Source organism: Sinocyclocheilus grahami, unplaced genomic scaffold (assembly GCF_001515645.1).
Source record: "Sinocyclocheilus grahami isolate Dianchi unplaced genomic scaffold, SAMN03320097.WGS_v1.1 scaffold621.1, whole genome shotgun sequence".
Taxonomy (NCBI): Eukaryota; Metazoa; Chordata; class Actinopteri; order Cypriniformes; family Cyprinidae; genus Sinocyclocheilus; species Sinocyclocheilus grahami.
Window position 1 is genome coordinate 582,477 of NW_015505800.1, and position 21,691 is coordinate 604,167.

Sequence of the window (21,691 nt, forward strand, 5' to 3'; positions counted from 1 at the left end):
CTGTTGCAGTCACACAGCTAGAAGTAATTTTTTTTGCACGTTGAACCTTTTTAATCTGTCAGGTTTTTTTGGATGCTTTTTTTAATGATACACAATATTTATATTTTTTTTAATTCTGTGCTTACATTGACCCCAAAAAGTGTTTGAGGCAGAGTAACCAAATGTAGTCCATCACATTTAGTTATGAACATGATCCACTAACATTTTTGACAACCACAAAGTGACACAGGACTTTTTAATGTAATTGAATTAGTGGTGTTGTGGGTGAAATATGAGCTTGTGCTATCTTTATTTAAAACCAGTGTCCTGAATTCAAGGTACACATTTTATCAATCTTTGCGTTCTCTGGGAATCAAACCCATTGAGATTCCAGCGCCATGCTTTACATTTTGAACTTAAATTGGTGATATTTATTATATTTAATCAGAAATAGACGTTTTGTTTATGGAGTCACTGTGCTTGTATTTAACACGCTCTGTCCTGTGCTTTAGTCCGTTCTATAGCGAGGACTTCTACTTCGAAATTCCACGCCCATTCCAATGCCTGTCCTTCTACGTGTACGCCAAGAGCATGTTCCAAATAAGGGATCTACCTGTAGGTCAGTATCTTTCGCTCTTGTTTTGTCTGATTTTCAAGACTAATAAACAGTGTACATATCAACTGAAGCTTGCGTGTGTGTTTGTAGGGAAAGTAGCCATCAGGAAGGAAGATCTATATAAGTACTGCGGGAAAGAGAACTGGTTTCAGTTACAGCCCGTGGATCCACACTCAGAAGTTCAGGTGAGTGAACGGTTAGATGGCATAGAAGTTATCATTTAACACACAAACACACACCCAACAGAGCAATACATGAATACACAGCCTTACTTCCCTTCTGTGGTTAGTCTCCAGCCGTGGTTTGGACCAATCGGGTGAGTTTATGATTACTCATTGCCTCACCGTACCCAATAAGATCAATGTATGATTAGTCAGCTCTTATATGTGGTCCAATGACTTGAAAGCAGATTCAGGCCCAACTCCACATCCTGTTTTTGTGTATGGTGTATGCACGGATCTGTTTTGTACACAAGTATGATTCACTATTCAGCAGAACTGGGGGCTGGGGGGTGTGGACTGTATCAGAAACAAAAAGTGGTTATGTAAACGCATTTGCTTTTGTAAAAAGTGTTTTGAAAAAAAAACACACACACTCACACACAACGGAAAGACAATGTCAAATAGCGCTTTGCCACGTTTGGAAATTAATGAGAAAAGTAAACCTAACAAGCAAGTTTCTGCATAAGAGTTTCTACGTTATTGATTGCAACGGTTTTAATTGGAATTTGGCAACATTTGGAATCCTTGCGATGTAATTTTAAAACATATTTGTAAAAGAAAGAAAAAAACAGTGGGAAAATAATTACAAATAGCAGATTTGCCACTTTTCCAACCTAGAAAGCAAGCTCCTGCATAAGTGTTTCTACGTTTTATATATGTGTATTGATAATATGAGTTCAAATTGGAATTTGGCAATATTTTGAATATTTTAGTTGCCTTTTGTTTTCTTTTTAAACTGTGTTTCTGAAGTGTCTAAATACGTTTTAGGGCCACTGTATATGATGACAGGATGTGTCCCACAAATCATCATAAATCAGAAGTCTGATTTAAACAAAGAAGTCACCTGAAACTAAACAAAAAAAAGTCACCTGAAATACAGAGCATTTTTACAGACAGTGTAATACTCCAAGGCACTCGCATGGTTAAAAATTAAAAAGCCTTTAATAAACTAGACTATGTCATTATAAAATTGTTGATCAACACATTTCGGCTTTGCACAGCTTTCCTCAAAGCAGCCATGTTTACAGACTAGGTTCGAAATCCTTCCTTCATCTCGCTTTGCGACTTCACTGGCTTTTTTAGTAGCAAGAAACAGATTATTTTCTGTAAATCAGTTCAAACTGTCTTTTTCAATTAGTAGATTCAGACTCTGATTCAGTGATTTGTTTGAAGTCACACAGAATTGTTCTGGGAAAGTCTCTGTATAACGTTTGTCATATATTAAAATATTTTTGTAGAAATATCGCTGTTGGTGCATATAAATAAAAGAGCTTATTTGTATCAGTATTCATTTAGTAAAATACTGTGGAAAAATATTCTTTTTATGTTTTACTGCATTTGATCATTTTTAATCTGCTTGTCAACAATCACCTGTATTTTTAACTAAAAAGGACACATGCATGGCTAATTTCAGATTAAAAACTTAAATAGCATGATATACAGAAAATTGTATTGAAAAATATTGATAGATTTCATATAGCCCTACAGTCTACGTTGCAGTGTTACTTTACGTTATGTTTAGCGATTAAACACTGTGGTGTATGTGTGTTTAACTCTGAGGACGAGAAAAAGGTGGGTGGCAGTTCCGTCAGATAATGTTCAGAGCCGCCCAGAACTGACTGAAATCACAAGAAGTTCCTCCATCGCCGTGTTCAAAAAGCCCTTGCGTACTCCAAAAAACTGAAACAACTTATTTACACAAAACAAGTTTTTTGTTTCCACATACGTAGGAAATTAATTGCTCTATAATTATATAGATGTACTGTATCTTGCAAATAGATCTACTCAACAGCTACATCTTCTACAGGGTTAAATGATTCGATTCTATGACTATATTTTTGCTTCTTTGAGGATTGGCACTTCATATTGCATTTTGAAGTATTTAAAATGCACTCACATATTTACATTTTTAAAAAGTAGACTTATTTATTCATCTGTTAACATTGAATTATTGGTGCATTCTCTGTGTCATTTCTGAAAGGAACTTGCACAAAATATTGCGTAGGAGTATGTGGGTGTTTTTATTTCGTTTTTCTCCTCTATCCGTCTTTTCCTCCTCAGCTCTCCTCTGTTTGCACTCGTTCTCATTCCGACATTATCAGCCTCAACAAATTTGACTGGCTGGATAGGTGATTTCAACATATATCATATCATATCATATCGTAAACATGTCAGTAGTTGATCTTCAGTGCCACGGCCTTCAAAACACATTCTGTATTTCAGATGACTTTTTTTGTTATAAGCAGACGTCTGAATGATGGTTTGTGGGACGGATCCTATCATCTGAATTTCATATTTAGTGGCCCTAAAATGTATTTATGAACTTAAACATTTAAAATGTCTGAATGGCATTGCATTCGCTAAGATATCAAACTATTAAGTATATATTATAGTTTTTTCTCTTTTATGTAATTTGTGAATGCTGATAAATGGGTCAGTGCGCAAAGACAAAGAAGCAGTGTCCAACATGACTGAAAAATAAAGCACACTGAGTTCTGGTGTCTGTTTGCTTGTGTTATCCTAGATATCGCAACTGAATGAAGTGTAATTACATCTGTTGGATTTGGTGAAATAAGTCTTTTTACTTTTACAGGGGAAGGTTCATTTAGAGATGAAGCTGAATGAACTGATCACAGAGAATGGCTCCATCTGCCAACAGCTTGTGGTTCAGTAAGTGATGCTTGTCGGTCAGTGCATGTGTCTGTGTGTTTCTACATGAGTTTAGTGTATTTGAGCTCAACATGAATTGCCATTCAAAACCCATTATACTTTTGTAACGTTACAAACTTAAAAGTGAAACAGGATATCGAATTAAATGGTCAAGGTTTGGCTAGTCAGAAGGGCCGCTTTATTCGTTGCTGGTAGATGTCTTAACTGTACCATGTGGTTCTAAAAATATTTCTCCATTGTTGGCAATTCATAAGTAACTGTGTGTCCTAATAGTATTCAGTTTAAAATCTTTGTCAAAAGCATATAGGCTATGTCACTTATATTTCATTATATTCTAGTAGTTGTTTCACTAGTATCCAATCCAATATCCATTTTGTAGTGTCCAGTGTCTTTTTAAAAGGACCTTTTTTTGCCCTGCCATCACAGCTTAAATAAATTCTCTCAAAGGTTAAACCCTTAAGCTTTTAAGACATAGTATTTGTATTGTAAAGTTTAGTGAAAAATAAAATGTACTAAAAATAATATAATTATAACAGTATTCTGTAGAATTGTATTTAATTTAGAATATTTAGAATTTAATTTAGAATATTTAGAATAGATTTTTTTAGTTGAAGTACAATCGTATTGTCTTCATTCTTTATAATATAATTTTATCTATCTATCTCTGTAACATTATCAAATATATTTTTCATTGAAGCGCAATTATATTATTACAATACTATTAGATTTCTGTCTTAATTTTTTATAATAATTTTATCTATCTATATGTCTGTCTATCTATCTATCGCTCTCTCGCTCTCTCTCTAAAATTATCAAATATATTTTTTCATTCACAATTATATTATTACAATAATATTAGATTTCTGTCTTATAAGATGAAATGTTTATCATATCGCAGTTCATGACAAATTAAGCACAATTTCTTTTTGAACTTAATTAAAATAATTTTTTTTAAAACAATCAAAATGCTTATTAGATTTTTCTGCAAGTCATGTGGCTATTAACCAATATATCTAGAGAACCGAGAACAAATGTGCTGTTAAATGCTGAAAATATGAGCTAGAAATTGTTTTTTAAAAAGTATTTTATGTCAAAAGAGTTCGGCTGACAAAAAGGTTTGGGAATCTCTGATCTAGACAACTACTACTGAGATAACGGGGATGCCTGGCTATATGCTTACTTATTCATAAAAGTTTTTCTGTATATTTAAAAGGCATGTTTTCAAATGGTCCTTATTTGGTTTACTGTTGTGGTTTGATGGTGCTTCACATGAAATACTACATATTGTATGCTGTGGACACCGTGTTGATAACTTCAGAAGTGTGTGTTGTCTGGGTGGGGGAGAATACCTGTGAAATTCATATTTACACCTCTACAGGGTGTATGTATTTTCTTTAACGGTGTGAAAAATGGTTTGACTCAACACAGAGTTGTTGACTTGTGTCGGTGTGTTTAATGCTGGCCATCGCTGTTCATTCACACTCTCCCACAGAGCAGGTTGACGAAAGAGGAAGTGATGCCGTGACGGCAGGAAGTTCGTTCTGTGCTGTTCCTGTGGTTTTGTTTTGCTGTCACACTGCTTTTTTCTCTCTTTCATGCTCTCTCACTCTTTGTCGTTCTTTCTCACCTTCCGTCGCCTCTTCATGGCTGTCACCATGACAACTACAAGTGTGAATTACTTTCTGTCTTGGATAGCAGTGCTTCTGTTTTCATATTTCATTTTTTCTTGTCTGACACTTTCATTTATGCTTGTTCTTCTTTCATCGTCTTATTCTTTCATTCATTCACATTTGAACATGTGACGTAGAGGATCCTCTGAAAAAGTCAACATCGGTGCTCAACAATAAGGAAGAGGGCCAGTGTGAGAGAGTTTCAGTCCCAGTTCACTGACAGTCACTTGCCCTATTGGGCCACTACATAACACATTTGTTGATCATGTACCTGTGTTTACTGCTGGCAACATTTGTTTTGAAAATTCTGCTGGTTTGAATGTCACCTATTTAAAATAGTTCAGATTTGATCAAATTTCAAGAATGACTTCTAGTCTAGAAATCTCCAAACAAGTCAGTCATGTTTTGCGCAGTGTGCCATTGATTTCCAGCAAAGTGTTTGTATTATTCACGTAATAGTTGCATTTTTTGTCATTTTTGCTGTTATTGCAAATTAAAGACCTACTAAATTATAAGTAGATTTTTTTAAAGTGAAACAAAATAAATAGGCTATATATTTTTTTTATATTGCATTGCATTTTGTGACATTGCATTGGAAAAATAAAAATTTTCATCAATGTTGAAAACCGTTCAAAATATAGAAATAGAAATCAATGTAAAGCAATGTAACAATGTAAATGTCTTTACTATCAGTTATGATAAATTTGATAGATATAGGTGTGTGAGTGTGTGTGTGTGTGTGTGTGTGTGTGTGTGTGTGTGTGTGTGTGTGTGTGTGTGTGTGTTTAATTTGATCAAAACTGACAGTATTGAAAAAATGAATGAATGAAAATCTACAGTACTGGGCAGACTGGCAAACATAAAATCAAAGCTGCCCCATTTGCTTTATTAATACACTCTAAAAAATGCTGGGTTAAATACAACCCAGTGCTGGGTAAAATATGGACAAACCCAGCAATTGGGCTGTTTTGACCCAGCGGTTGGTTTAAATGTTTAACCCAACCTTCTGGGTAGTAACCCAACCGCTGGGTCAAAACAACCCACTCATGGTCTTTATGTGAATGAGTCAGTGATACTGGTGCTTTGTATTTTAAGAATATATGCCAAATATATATTTAGGCATTATTTAGATAGCTTAAAACAGTAGCCTAAGTATCCTGTTTCACTTGGAATGATGTCACATTTTAAAAGTCAAATGGATTAAGAATGCGGTTTCATTATTGACTTGAATGTATGTTTTTAAACAATCTCATTAATACAGCTGTGTGTTTGTTGCAGGATAATTGCATGTCAGGGTTTGCCGTTGATAAGTGGGCAGAACTGCGATCCATACGCCACAGTAACCCTTGTAGGGCCCGCCAGGTGGGTTTATAAACATTTTGAAGTCATATTGATGGTGCACTAAAATCACAAGGTTTACAGTAAAGGAACAGAGGTTTGCATAAAATATGATGGTTTCTAATCAAGTACTGAAAACAGTCAAAATGCTCCATTGTGATTGTTTCTAAATCAGTCGGTCATAAAACAATTTCAGCCTTTCTGAAATTGTTTATTTCTGCCTAGATCAGAAATAGCCGTTTCTGATCTAGGCAGAAATTAGTACATAACATCCGCTCTGATTCAATAATAACATCCTGCTCTGTGTCTTTCTGTTTCTCTCTCTCTCTCTCTCTCTCTCTCTCTCTCTCTCTCTCTCTCTCTCTCTCAGGTCTGACCAGAAAAAAACTAAAGTGAAGAAGAAAACCAGTGACCCTCAGTTTGAGGAGACCTTTCATTTTGAGGTATGACCTCATCCATTTATTGAATATTAGTTAATGAATGTTGATTTTGTGAGTCTAAATTGTTTCTGAACCCCTCTAAACAACTTAATAAAGTATGTTGTCATATGCATCTGTAGCGTTAGCCTTACATTCACAATTCCCAATGTTTCGGCAGGTCACAAGGTCAAGCAGTTACAAAGGGAGGTCACATTTTCACGTGGAGGAGGAGGACATAGAGAAACTAGAGATCAAGTGAGTCCTCTTCTCTTCTCTTCTCTTCGCTTCTCTTCTCTTCTCTTCTCTTCTCTTCTCTTCTCTTCTCTTCTCTTCTCTTCTCTTCTCTTCTCTTATCTTATCTTATCTTATCTTCTCTATTATTGTGTTGTCATTGTTTCATCTTTGCCTGTCCTAGCTGGATCTATTTGTTTTGTTTGATAATTTGCTTTCCTGGATGCAGACTTTTGTTTTTGTCTTTTTTTAAACTGCATATATCTGCACATATTGACTGTTTGTGGATGATTATGATAATCAGGAGCGAGTGCTTATTTGATTGGATGAATGTATGTTCTGTCACAAATGTTTTGATGAATGTGGCTTTGATCTGATTTGACACGTAATGTGCCACTCTGAATTGTCCCATATAGCCCTCTGCAGAAGCTGACAGGTAAGAGTAGGTGAAACCCTCTTCTCTTCTCTTCTCTTCTCTTCTCTTCTCTTCTCTTCTCTTCTCTTCTCTTCTCTTCTCTTCTCTTCTCTTCTCTTCTCTTCTCTTCTCTTCTCTTCTCTTCTCTTCTCTTCTCTTCTCTTCTCTTCTCTTCTCTTCTCTTCTCTTCTCTTCTCTTCTCTTCTCTTCTCTTCTCTTCTCTTCTCTTCTCTTATCTTATCTTATCTTCTCTATTATTGTGTTGTCATTGTTTCATCTTTGCCTGTCCTAGCTGGATCTATTTGTTTTGTTTGATAATTTGCTTTCCTGGATGCAGACTTTTGTTTTAGTCTTTTTTTAAACTGCATATATCTGCACATATTGACTGTTTGTGGATGATTATGATAATCAGGAGCGAGTGCTTATTTGATTGGATGAATGTATGTTCTGTCACAAATGTTTTGATGAATGTGGCTTTGATCTGATTTGACACGTAATGTGCCACTCTGAATTGTCCCATATAGCCCTCTGCAGAAGCTGACAGGTAAGAGTAGGTGAAACCACCAGACGGCACATTAGTTCATGACACTAATGTGTGTGTGTGTGTGTGTGTGGGTGGGTGGGCGTGTGTGTGTTTATGCATGGTTTTAGTGTGTTGATGGTTTTTATTTTCCACTCAGAGGCAATATATTTGTCTGCATGTTTGATATGTGAAAAAAGCTTCATTGAGTAGTGGAGAGAAAAATGACTAACCCACTTTGATGCAACTCCATCTGTGCTCTGCGTGCTGAATTTCAGATTCAGTTTCAATGGGAGAAGTTCAAACGTGTGTTAAATACATTGAAACAGAGCTCTGTTTGTGTATGTGTGTTCGTAAATGAACATTTAGCTAATGCGTGCTCTCTTGTATTCTTCCATGCAGGGTGGAGCTGTGGAATAATGGTAACTTGGCACAGGATGTGTTCCTCGGAGAGACACGGATATCTGTGAAAATCCTGAGAAATGACCATATTCACAGAGCATGGTAAGAAGAACTCACATACTTACAAGTAGGACTGGTCAGTATATTGAATATTCAATTTGTCAGTGATATAAAATTATGCAACTATGTAAACTATTCATTAGTTTTTTTAGATAAAAGAAATTAGAGGGTCATTTTTTGTCAAGTTTTGTTCATTTGTTAAAAAAAAACAAACAGCAAGCTTACTGAAAAAAATGCACACACAAAAAAAAAAAAAGAGGGCTGGTAATTTCCTGCCAGGACATTATCCAGGGGGTGCTATTATGCTTTGTCACTTTTTCAACTTTAGTTAGTCTGTAATGTTGCTGTTTGAGCATAAAAAAGATCTGCAAAGTTACAAAGCTCAAAGTCCACTTCAAAAGGAGATCTTTTATTTAACAGAAATCACTTTTCAAAAACTACAACGAACGACACGTTTGGACTACAACGCATATTTTCTGGGATTTGTGATATCACAAATACAGAAGAATGGGACGAGACCTGGTTGAGCTGCACTAGAGAAGGCAACGAGTGTTATCACTATGTCGGACACACACTAGCTTTCCCAAGACAGACGAACTTAGAGTGGTTACAATCATCCGGGTTTAAATCGCGCTCAAATTGATTTGATTTTGATGCAATATTTACACTGAAGCTCGGCGGCGGCTATGGTAAGGGGCATGACATTTGCCGACCAGGCGCCGAGTGCTGCCAATCACAGCACACACTGGCCCAGCTAACCAATCACAGCACATTTCGTATTTCAGAAGGCGGGCCTTCATTTGATACAGGAACTATTCGAGCCGTTCATGCCAGACTGAGGAGAGAGGTGTTGTAATAATGTAAAATATGTGAAAGATAATGTGTTTTTCAAACAACCTAGTATGAGAGCCTGTTCTAGTACACCCCCAAAACAAAATCAAGACTTTGTAAAAGAGCATAATAGGACCCCTTTAATTTTACAGACAATTCCGTGAACCCCGCAACACAACACAATGAAGGACAAAATTCTAAATAAATGTACAACACCTGTAAAAAAAAAATGCTTGTAAATTTAACAAATAATTGGAAAGAAATGGCCAGTAACATAGAATCAAACATGAACTTTTTGAAGTATTTTCTTGTAAAACATACTTGAGCAATCTTTTTTTATTTACAACTTTGAAACATGCATTTACTGCATATTTAATCCTATTTATTAATTTTAGTTAATACAAATACAACTTTTAATTGTTAATTCAAGTTAGGGCAGGCCCATTAAATAATATTAACAAACAACTAATGTGTATTTGTAAGTGCTGGTATGAAGACTAATAAGTGCTTAAGAAGTTTTTATTTTTTATTAGTTAACTAATGTTAACAAATGGAACCCTATTGTAAAGTGTTACCAATTGTTCAGTCTAATTGTAATACACATAATAAACAAACTGTATGAAATAAAGGTGTGCATGCACACACTTTAATGCAGTGCTGCTGATCTCAGTGTGTGAGTGAGGTATACTGATGAACAGATGAGGAAGGAATAACAGCCAATCCCAGCTCTGCACTGTCCTTATCTGCCCAATCAGGCATGAGCGCACCACCTCTCTGAGGTCAGAGCTTAAAAGCACATACTTCAGCAATACTTTACTGACTCTAGAGGCCATTACTCAAGGCCACGCATTGTGACATTTGCGATGACCGCTGACTGCAGCGTCCATAATATAAATTTCAGCTGCAATTGTGTCTTATCGCTGATAGTTTTTGTTGAGAAACGTTTGAAAGACTGTGGGTTTGTGTAGGTGTGTGTGTGTTTTGGGTGGATTGCTTCTGTTGCCCGCTTCCCTTGTGTCCTCAAGACTGTGGATCACACCGTCCTACCAGTAGTGTTGTGTAAACATTGTATGTGCGTGCATTTGTGTGTGTGTGTGTGTGTGTGTGTGTGTAGACTGAGAGGGAACTTGTTGATACTGATCTACATGTTTTGAATGAGGGCAGTGAGTCTACTGCGTGGGTGAGCTTTTGCATGAACCTAGCATAAAACATGCTCACATACTCACACACAGACGCTGACACTCTTAAATACAGTCTTGCCGCACTAATTCCTGTACTTTGTAGTTTGAGCAATGCAAATGACACAAAGGATAAATTACATGTCAGACACGTAAATAGAAAGGATAAAAAAAAATGCTTCCAGGTTTTGTCGTTATAAATTAGCACTGGGCAACAGAGCTAACAAAAATTATATCTCAATAATGTTCAGGTTTTTATCACTATTCACTATTTAATATATCTCAATACAGTTGTTTTTGAAAGAAATCTTTTATGCTCACCAAGGCTGCATTTATTTGGTAAAAATATGGTAAAAACAAGTAGTAATGTGAAATAATATTTCCTATTTTTTCTTATATTTTATATTGGAATATATTTTAAAATGTAATTTATTCCTGTGATGACAAAGCTGAATTTTCAGTAGCCATTACTTCAGTCTTCAGTGTCACATGATCCTTCAGAAATCATATGCTGATTTGCGACTTAAGAAGCATTTCTTATTTTTATCGATGTTGAAAACAGTTGCTTAATATTTTGGTAGAAACAGTGATACACTACCATTCAAAAGTTTGGGGCGATAAGAAATAGATCATTTTATTCAGTAAGGATGCAATAAATTGATCAAAAGTACAATACATTACATTCATAAATACAGTTAAACAAAAAATTATTCAGACACCAGATATAATTTTTGATATTTTTTTACTAGTGGGTGCAGGACACTATAGTTCATTTATGTAAGTGAGGATAGCAAAATAAAGTAAACTGTGACATATCATACCCCAAAAATTATTCATACAGTGGACTACCAGTAAAATTGTAAAAAAAAAAATGGGGAACAAAAATTATTCAGACACTTTGACCGGACTATGTTTTGCTTAATTGTTATCTGACATTATCAAGATGGATTTGTTCTGACACAGTTTAACTCTGAGTTCTTGTCATATTTTATTACCATTTTCTAAACTATAGAGAATAAATATAGTGATAATGCAAGAAATGTTGAAGGTGTCTGAATAAATTTGAGGTTGATTGTAAAATGTTACAAACGATTTTTATTTCAAATAATTGCTGTTTTTTTTAACTTTCTATTCATCAAATAGTCCTGAAAGAAAGCCTTGGTGAGCATAAGAGAATTCTTTCAAAAACATTAAAACGTCTTAATGATAATATACAGCAAGATTTACCTACATATATACAACTAAAACAATTTTACTTTATGAAAAATAATTTTGTGAACATTTCTGGCTGATGACTCAATGTTAAACCAGAATTTTCTGATGCAATGTTTCCAGGCAAATCATAGAAATAGTTGGAACTGATTCATGGAAACTTATCAAATCGAATGTTTTTGCTTTTAAAATGTCGCTTTCTCAACACCCGTTAGTTTAATGACACATTGAATGACAGAAACGTAATGAGTAAATAAAAATGGCTTCAGAATCATTGTAATACTCACAATGTTGTTCATTTTATATTGGCAGTTAAATCATTGTGAATATTTCATATATAGCAATCTAACAATCTAACATACAGCATATTGAATGTTGAAGCTGTGTTACACTGTAAAATAGCTCATTAAAAAGGGGAAATTGCTTTTGCCTTGTTTCCTAGGTACTTGCTGCAGCCAAAAGGAAACGGTACAAAGTCTAAGATACAGCATATTGAATGTTGAAGCTGTGTTACACTGTAAAATATGGGAAATTGCTTTTGCCTTGTTTCCTAGGTACTTGCTGCAGCCAAAAGGAAACGGTACAAAGTCTAAGCCAGATGATATGGGTTCTTTACGTCTGAAGGTAACATACACGGAGGACAACGTCCTGTCTTCTGCCTGCTACACGGCCCTTCGCAACCTAATGCTCAAATCCCCGGATGTCAAGGTACAGTTGTGCCCCCTTTTATCTTGAAGACCTTATGCACTTTGACTCAAGCCTTAAAGGCATAATTCACCCAAAAATGAATTCTGTCATCTTTTACTCATCCTCAAGTTGTTCCAAACCAAGTTGTTTCAATACTATGGAAGTCATTGGGCACCAGAAACTGTTTGGTTACCCACATTCTTCAAAATATCTTCTTTTGTGTTCAGCAGAAAAAAGAAATTCATACAGGTTTGGAACAACTTGAGGATGAGCAAATGATGACAGAATTTTCATTTTGGGATGCAAATTCATGTTCTTTTAATTTCTTAATTTTGTGTGTGTCTCTAGCCGATCTCAGCATCAGCGGCTCATGTTCTGGGAGATATTTGCCGAGAGAGTGTGGGGTACGAAGCACTGCTTCCTGTAGTCAGACTGCTGCTCCATCACAACAGACTGCTGCCCTTTCTCACCTCTGTTGCTGCTCTGGAGCTGGAGAATACACAGTTTAGTATCACATTCACACGCAAACAATTATATCGTTTTTGTTTTGTTTTGTTAATATTCATTTAGTTTTTTATTTTGTATTTTATTTGTTATTATGCATATAGATTTTTGTTTGTTAATGTTTGTTTGTTTTTTGTTTGTTAATATGCATTTAGGTGTGTTTGTTTTGATAATATTAGTTTATTTTTTTGTTTAACATGCACATAGTTTTTGTTTTGTTATTATTTGTTTTGTTTCGTTTTTTTGTGTTTTGTTTAACATGCACATGGTTTTTGTTTTGTTTTTTTTGTGTGTGTTTTGTTTAACATGCACATGGTTTTTGTTTTTGTTTTGTTTTGTTATGTTTTGTAACCCAGAGTTTGTCTAGGTTAGACACACTCACTGTTTCTTTATCCTCTGAAATGCCCTCTGTCTCCCTGTGCAGAGAGGCCAACACCATATTCAGAGGGAATTCTCTGGCCACCCGCTGCATAGATGACATGATGAAGATTGTGGGCAGAAGTTACTTGACCGTCACTCTCAAACCTGTTCTAAATGAGGTGAGACACACAATATTACTATTACTTGTTTTGTTTGTTTCTTTTAATGATAACTGGACTGTTTATAGCTGCATTAAAATGTGTGGCTCAGATTTGCTACAGTTATTAACACTCTTATTTACACAGTATAAAATGGTTTGTTGTTTTCATTCTGCTTTTACAGATCTTTGAATCAAATAAAACCTGTGAGATCGATCCTGTCAAACTAAAAGAGGGCGATAATGTGGAAGTCAACAAGGTGAGATGATGATGATATTTCTTTGTTGAATTTATGTACATAATTTGGCCTAAGTTGGCATAAGTTGAAAATTAAGGGGTGACTCTGGGAAAAATGCCACATACCTGACAAAAATGACTTCCTCTGTTTGTACCATCTGATATAGTTCTTAATTTGTTCAAATTGATGTCCAGGTATAAATAAGCTCATGTTGCTTTAATTTTAGAGGTTAGATGTAATAAATTCTCATGAAAAAAATGTGTCTGCCATAAAGAAAAGTACTTTCTACATCTCATGTACATGTGTTTGGGTGTGCTTAGGAGAATCTTCAGGGTTATGTGCAGAAGGTATTTACGTTTATAACACAGTCCAGCTCCAGTTGTCCTCCCCTCATGTGTGACGTCTTCAGGTCACTCAGACAGCTCGCGTCTAAACACTTTCCAGGTCAGGCGGCACATGCACACAAACATGCTTTCACTCTCATTTACTTGTGCATGTATTTTGTTCAGCAATGTTTCAGTGGGACCACACTGACGTCTCTGTATGCGTTCATGAAGGACTGTGTTGATTCACCACTAGGAAGAGCCAGATACTCAGTCAGGACTAATAATCTGTGTGTGTGTGTGTGTGTGTGTCTCACCACAGCGGATCCTCATGTGCAGTACTCAGCGGTCAGTAGTTTCGTATTTCTGAGGTTCTTTGCGGTGGCTGTTCTCTCTCCACACACCTTCCAGCTGAGATCCCATCATCCTGTGAGTGCAACAAAACAGCCACATCACACCACAGCTAAAACAAACTACCTAGTCGTAACAAACATGATTTACTTCCTATTTTTAGCATGTGACTAATTTATTTATGCCAGGAAAGACCCATTGAGACACTCTAGTCTCTGCTGAGAATGCTTTCAGTCAACAGTACATGTGTTATTTGTAAGAGCATAAAGTAATTGCCAGTAAATGAAAGTGTTTCGAATTAAAAATGAGTTTTTAACTTATACTTTCTTTGTCTCAGGACCCTGAAATTTCCCGCACACTTACTCTTATCTCTAAAACCATCCAGTCTCTGGGCAGCTGGGGCAGCCTTTCCAAGAACAAACTGGTACGTCAGCTGTTAGTCATACGGTGTGCTGAGGGAACCAACTTTTGAAAGTTTTCCCCTAGATATAGAGCCAAACCAGAATATGTTTTAAATTCCTGTTCTTGTTTCTGTTGTGACGTGTTCCGTTTTTTTTTTTCCAGTCTAGCTTTAAAGAAACCTATATGTACGATTTCTTCAAGTTATTCCAAGAAGATGAATGTATAGAAAAAGTTAAAATGGTAAGTATTTCTAACTAACCATTTGAGCTGTGTTGATACAATCATATTTCATTATATTCCGATTGTTTCAGATTCTAAATAGATTGGACTGATACTTTAGATGCTTGTGGGTCAATGACATGATGCTCTTTTTTTCTTTTTTGATCCGGATCTATTAATTTATCCAGAAATACTCTTAAATGCAGTTTTGTGATGAGTATGTTTTTAATTTCAAAATTAAAATTACATTTTTATATTTTTAGGGGTGCATAATACAAAAAATGTCAGCGTGATACAACTGTCCTGATATCATAATGAATATTATTTAAAAATATTAATCTTTTTTACAAAGATCCCTGAAAACACTCATACTCTATTAACCCTTTAACTGTCACCCTCTGTGGGACGCCTAAGTTTACTTCACTATATTACAATTAAATCCTAATCTAATCATGACAAACTGTATATCGTTGGAAAGGTCTAAGACTCCTAAATAGATATTTTACCAATTTTAGTGTTAAAAATTATTTAGGAAAAGTAATAGATTAATTTATGACAAGAGTGCACCTCAAAAATCTACATCGTAACAGGAGGTCTGACCTTTGTCAAAAAAAGTCTTCTTTATTGCCTTTTTCTCTATCACACTTTAGAAATCATCAGAAATTATATATCAATTGAAAACTTTAAATCTCAAAATTCATCCTTTGAAACCCATTTTAAAATCAAACATTGCATTACCATGAAAATGGTACATCGATATCATGTTACAAAATGTTTTCGTTCATGAATTATAAAAATGTAAGTTTGGATCGTGCACTTTCATGTCTATGTTCAAAAATGTGAGTGACAGTTAAGGGGTTAATAATGAATATATAAATATGTACATCCTTTTTAAGTTAAAAATATTTTAAAAAAATTCAAATATTTTCATCACACACTCAAGCTGTAAGCAAAATGTGTTATTACTTTTTCCTCGATGGTTACATTTGATCTTTTCAAAACCAAATGAAACAAAGGTAGTAGATGTCTAAGAACTTGGCATTGCTCAGTTCTCAATGTGGATGTGTTGTGTACATTTATTATAAAACATTTTGTGTCTTAAACTTGGGCTTCATTTTTAAATATAATTTTTCTTCTGTCATCTTTTTCCCATTAGTTCTTAGATGAGATCTCCTCTAACGTAAGTAAGGAGTCCAGTGGAGTGGAGGACTCATTTGTGCTGAAGGAGGGGTGAGTGAAAGACACCACAGTTCTCAAATTAGTCTGATTAATTGATTAGTCCAGTCTTTTACATCTTTGAGTAGCTCAAATAACTACAGTTCAGTGTGGCACATTATATCCAGGAAGCCTAACAGTTAGATGTGTACATATGATTTTTAACAGAGAGGTACATAAGCGGGCCCAGGGCAGAAAGCGAATAGGAAAGAAGAACTTTAAGAAGCGCTGGTTACGAGTGACCAATCAAGAGCTGTCCTATCACAAGCAGAAAGGTGAGTGATCCCAGCTCTGATGTGTTCTCCTGCAGACCAGTTTGGTCTATGATCCAAAGAACTTAGTTTGTGAGCAGTCATCCAGTTCAGCTGTAGAATGTGGGTGTGCAGACAGTTGTTTTTGCTGGCAGTTTTTTAATATGATAATGGAATTGAAATAACACGAAAAGTATCCCTGGATTCTTGTAGCTTGTCCTCAGTTTCATATTCTTGTTTGTGTAGCTCCTGTACATGTAGTGTGGTCAGCCAGTTCTGGATGTGAAAAGTTCTGTTTCCCCTTTTTGATTTATGCAGTTGGCTTTATATCATGGGTGTGCACTTGTGTTCACTGATGTCCGTGGATTTAGCAATGTGTATGAGTACGGAATATGTGTTTGTCCATTTTGTAACGCTGTGTTTTAAATTAGTGGACATTGCCGAAAATATATACATCCAAGATATAATGGATGTGATGCAATTTAATTAATTAGTTAAAACCAGTGAGATTTAAAATGAATTGCTGAAATTAATTATTTTACACAATATTTTCTCAAAAATAATTGGAAAAAGCTGTGTGTTATGCATTGACGAGGCTGTCAGTAGATTCTGGACATAAAAGGGAATTTTTTAGTTCTTAAAATTATATAATAACAGTAAGGTTATTTAAATGATATATTGATGCATTAGAATAATCAAGGAGGCATATAGTTTTTCATATATTTATTAAAATATTTAAACTGTAATGAACAGCAATATTTACCTACAAACACACTACCGTTAAAACGTTTGGGCTGGGTACGATTTAAAAAAAATAAATTAATACTTTTATTCAGCAAGGACACATTGAATTGACCAAAAGTGACAGTAAAGAAACTTCTAATGTTAGAGAATATTTGTTCTTCTTTTGAACTTTCTATTTATCAAAGAATCTTGAAAGAATGTATCACGGTTTCCACAGAAATATTAAGCAGCACAAATGCTTTCAACATTGATAATAATAAGAAATGTTTCTTGAGTACCAAGTCAGCATGAAAGACTGGAGTAATGGCTATAGAAAATTCAGCTTTGCCATCACAGAAATAAATGACATTTTAAGATATATGACAATGAAAAGTACTTATTTTAAATTGTAATAACATTTCACAATATTTTTACTGTATTTTGATCAAATAAATGCAGCCTTGGTTAGACTGTACAGTAAATTTTAGACAATATATATATATTTTTTAATTTGATACATTTCCACATTTTTGAGTGGAGTGATGATGAATCACTGAATCGTTGTTATTAACTGATTCACAGAAATGGGCAATTTGAAAGAAATGATTTCCAGACATGAATCAAACTTCCCGTCTGTTTCGGTATTTTTATTTTTTTCTTGAGGTTTGAATGAGGACACTATTACAAATACCTCTGTTAATACTGTCACACTTATGAGTCATGACATATGGAACAGGACATTTTCACAGTGTCGGCTAATTTTGTACCGCCGCCAACAAACTGATAAAGAATATGTAATTTAATGCACTCCAGTATGCAGCACCCAGTCCTAGCACTGCTGTTACAGTAATCAGCTTCATTGCATTCTAACTACATAATTCCCTCATATCCCTGAAGTGAACTGTCTTATAAAACAAGAGCCATCACAATTCCCAAGGTGTAATGTAAATTTCAAGGTCACCAATTGCAAATTGTGGTGTGCATGATACAGGTTTACCGCTGTTGTAATAATAAACATCCTTTGGAGTGAAAATCTCAGAGGAAGCCAGCATGGTCGCTTGACCTTCTTTTGCTTCCTGCTGGACTGTAAGCAAAGCTGGATTACTGTTGTTGTCTTTCCTACGGGAGAGCTGAACAAATGTACACTACTCAGATCCTTCAGAAATCATTCTAATATGAGGATGTTGACTAATCAGTTGGAGATGTGGTGTGTCTGTATCCAGCAGAGTTAGGAAAGCTGAACTGGGTCACTATGACACAAAATAATTGTTTTGATTATTATCTTGTTCTGCAGGTTTTTTCCCCGTGCATTTAGATTTTCCACATTGTTTTTATTATGTAACTGTAATTTACCATATCATTTAAACACTTGTGCTGGGAGAGACTCTGGCAGAAAGCTTGTTTCTTGTTTGTGTTCATACATGGCAGGAATTATAATGTTTGAACATTAGTTTTGTTTCTGGTTAAAATATATGACTTTTCTTAGCTTATTTTTGGTAACAGCAAGCTATTCTCCTAATTTTACCAATAAAGGGATTTTCTGAGTAATATTTATTTTGTGGACTGTAACAGTGCACAGTGTGTGATGTTGTTGAGATCTCTTTTAAAGATTTAAAGGAGACCATTGTGAGATTGTTAGAGTTTTTGTCTCAGGAGACAAGTTTGAGAAGAAGGTGACTCAAGCAAAAATCTCCATTCGTTCTTAAAGTAACCTAATTTCTGTCTAGGAGAAATATTTGAGATGTTAAAGAGATCTCACTTTTGATTGTTCTTTCCTATGGATTGTAACAAACAGCAGTGGCTGTGATTCTCCACATCTTTGCCTACTTTGCTAGGACACTAGCTGTGTCAACTTGAGGAGAACTGACTTCGTAGAGTAAAAATCAGTTAGGAGCCACTGTGTTATTCACCATTTTGATGCAGGAATATTCTGAACTTTATTCCTGAAGCATGAGCTTGAAATTCACCTCTGGATCAGGGAGTATAGGTTGCATTTTTAGTAGACTGGCCTTTTGACCAAATGTGCTCACATCACAGTTAAAAGAGGGAGAGAAGATAATAACTCATAAGTTTCATTTCTTCTTATTTGATCAATGGAGGGTCATCTTCTAGACTCATGACCGCTGAGCATCTGGACTAAATGATGGACTGTTCTCTGTAGATGTGCACCTTTCATTTGTAACTGTCCTTCAGATATCAGATCTGGGGCGGTTGAGGATATTATGAAGGTACTCTGTGTTTTTCACTGGCTAAACTCAACCTGACCCTTTTAAGGATTAGAAGTCTCACTGCAAAAGAAAATCAAAATACTAAAAGACAGGGGTGCCCAAACTTGGTCCTGGAGGGCCGGTGTCCTGAAGAGTTTAGCTCCAACCCCAATTAAACACACCTGAACCAGCTAATCAAGCTCTTACTAGGCATACTAGAAACTTGAAGGCAGGTGTGTTGAGGCAAGTTGGAGCTAAACTCTGCAGGACACCGGCCCTCCAGGACCGAGTTTGGGCACCCCTGCTAAAAGACAAAGAGACCCAGAATCAGCTGATCTATGGCAGTCATTTGGTGCGCATAATTTTACTCATCCCTGCAGGTTTCGCGTACATTCCTGCAAACATTTATTTAATATAGCATGTAGTTAGATGTAAATAAATCCACACAGAATATCAGATCAAATCAGTCATGTGAAAACAAGCATGAGTGATTCAGTCTTCTCTCTCTCACTCTCTCAAAATGGCTTTACATCAGCTCATCTCACCTGCACTACGAGATTTTCGCTCGCATTTCAGGACAGTTGACAGAATTGTCACTTCCCTAATTGGGTCACTGTTCATTGTCACAAAACTGTATCATTTGCACATCTTAAACCATTCGGTAGTCTCGCTCTCCAGAGATGGTTTACACATAAAGCCGCCTCAAACACCTCACGAGCACCAAATTGAGTTATTTTTCGCAGCTTATTGTGTATCCAAATACACACAAAATTGTCAAAATGCCTGTCCTGGCAAGTATCCTCATAAACACAGTCGGTTTTGTGTTAAGTGAATGTAAGCAGTTGTTTAGAAAGTAAATCATTGTGTATCAGTTTATTGAATGCATGCAGTCGGTCTTAAAGTGACAGCAGCCTAATAAAGCTTTGGCATTTGTCATTAATGTTAATCAAACATGAAAGGCAAAAAAACAAAACAAATCACTTTTGTAACTTTAATTTGAAGGATAAATCTGTTTTTAATTGACAGTTTATTCAATTTCTGTATATTTCTGTACCTGAATACTACTGTTAGACCTAAAAGGTTTCCTAAATGAAATTCAGGCCCTGAGTTTAGTTGATAATATTGGTTAAATAACTAATAATATTCAGTGATGTGATATGTTCTCTATGTGGAGTAACGTCTGGCACAGTAGCAGCTTGTACTTATTGTTAAAACAAATAGAAAGCAAATAAGTAGCATTAATAGTCATTAATTTTAGATAACATGTGCTATGATCAATTTTAACAGATTTTTATTCTTATTTTACATGTAGACTTGTTAAATAATGGAACATTAGGTCATAAATATGTCTCAAAAGTCATGGAAATATATTGGTAAAAATGTGTACGAGCCCTGTATATAGCGCTTTATACAATACATATTTAAATCAGCTTCACACTGATAACCAGGAAAGTAACAGTGTTGATATTGTATAATTAACTGATTAAGAAACAAATTCAATTTCAGCTGTAAAGCAGCTCTACAGAAGATAATATTGTCTGTATTTGTTTCAATGCAGTTCAATAACTGTCAATGTTGCAATGTTCTTCAGTTATTAAACAATTACATTTCAGATAAGCAGCTCTACAGAAGGCAATATTGTCAGTATTCAACTGAAGTCAGTCAATGTCAGTTCAATTTTGTTACAATAACAATGTCGATGTTGCAAGTTAGTATCATTAGTGCCTTATTTATAAACTTTTATATAAAAAGGTTAATAGTTGGTCTCTGTGGGTGTTGTGCAGTGATATAAACAGTAGCTGGTAAAAAATTTTTTTTTTTTAAATAATTTGCTTTATGTGTATGTGTATTTTTAGCATGGCTGAAACTTGGTTTTGGCCAGTGAGCATCCAGAAATATCACTGTTTGAGTCGTCTCCGACCAGAAATATTTAAATTTAACTTATTTTAAGAATAATTTAGATGTTCTAACTGGAAAGAACATACTGTTTAGGAATAGGATTTCATATATATATATATATATGAGCAAAGGACAGCAACTGCAGGACCCAGTAAACTGCCCAATTGGTACAGTTCTGGAGTCTCTGCAGGAGCGATTCTCCGCAGGGTTATCTCCCTCCACTCTGAAGGTATACGTGCATTATACTCCACATATAGCACAATCTGAACCCATGGAAGCTGTGGGCATGGCCCCTGAGGGGGCACAGCTCCTAGCAGCTGGTCTCTCAACTGAGGTTGTTGAGACTATACTCCAGTCCAGAGCTCCCGCCACTAGGAAACAGTACGCCTTGA

At 35.4% G+C, this 21,691-nt stretch overlaps 1 protein-coding gene across 1 annotated transcript in view; it reads left to right on the forward strand.

Moving 5' to 3' along the window:
• Nucleotides 1-21,691, forward strand: part of rasa2 (RAS p21 protein activator 2) — a 40,889-nt gene that overhangs the window by 12,255 nt on the left and 6,943 nt on the right. The window contains exons 3-19 of the mRNA XM_016241398.1: nucleotides 492-598; nucleotides 686-780; nucleotides 3,410-3,486; nucleotides 6,435-6,518; nucleotides 6,865-6,937; nucleotides 7,092-7,168; nucleotides 8,482-8,583; nucleotides 12,317-12,470; nucleotides 12,798-12,952; nucleotides 13,378-13,492; nucleotides 13,656-13,730; nucleotides 14,030-14,153; nucleotides 14,355-14,461; nucleotides 14,721-14,807; nucleotides 14,948-15,025; nucleotides 16,161-16,234; nucleotides 16,388-16,494. Of these exons, the coding sequence (XP_016096884.1) occupies nucleotides 492-598; nucleotides 686-780; nucleotides 3,410-3,486; nucleotides 6,435-6,518; nucleotides 6,865-6,937; nucleotides 7,092-7,168; nucleotides 8,482-8,583; nucleotides 12,317-12,470; nucleotides 12,798-12,952; nucleotides 13,378-13,492; nucleotides 13,656-13,730; nucleotides 14,030-14,153; nucleotides 14,355-14,461; nucleotides 14,721-14,807; nucleotides 14,948-15,025; nucleotides 16,161-16,234; nucleotides 16,388-16,494 (1,691 nt within the window). The remainder of the gene's footprint in view (nucleotides 1-491; nucleotides 599-685; nucleotides 781-3,409; nucleotides 3,487-6,434; nucleotides 6,519-6,864; nucleotides 6,938-7,091; nucleotides 7,169-8,481; nucleotides 8,584-12,316; nucleotides 12,471-12,797; nucleotides 12,953-13,377; nucleotides 13,493-13,655; nucleotides 13,731-14,029; nucleotides 14,154-14,354; nucleotides 14,462-14,720; nucleotides 14,808-14,947; nucleotides 15,026-16,160; nucleotides 16,235-16,387; nucleotides 16,495-21,691) is intronic.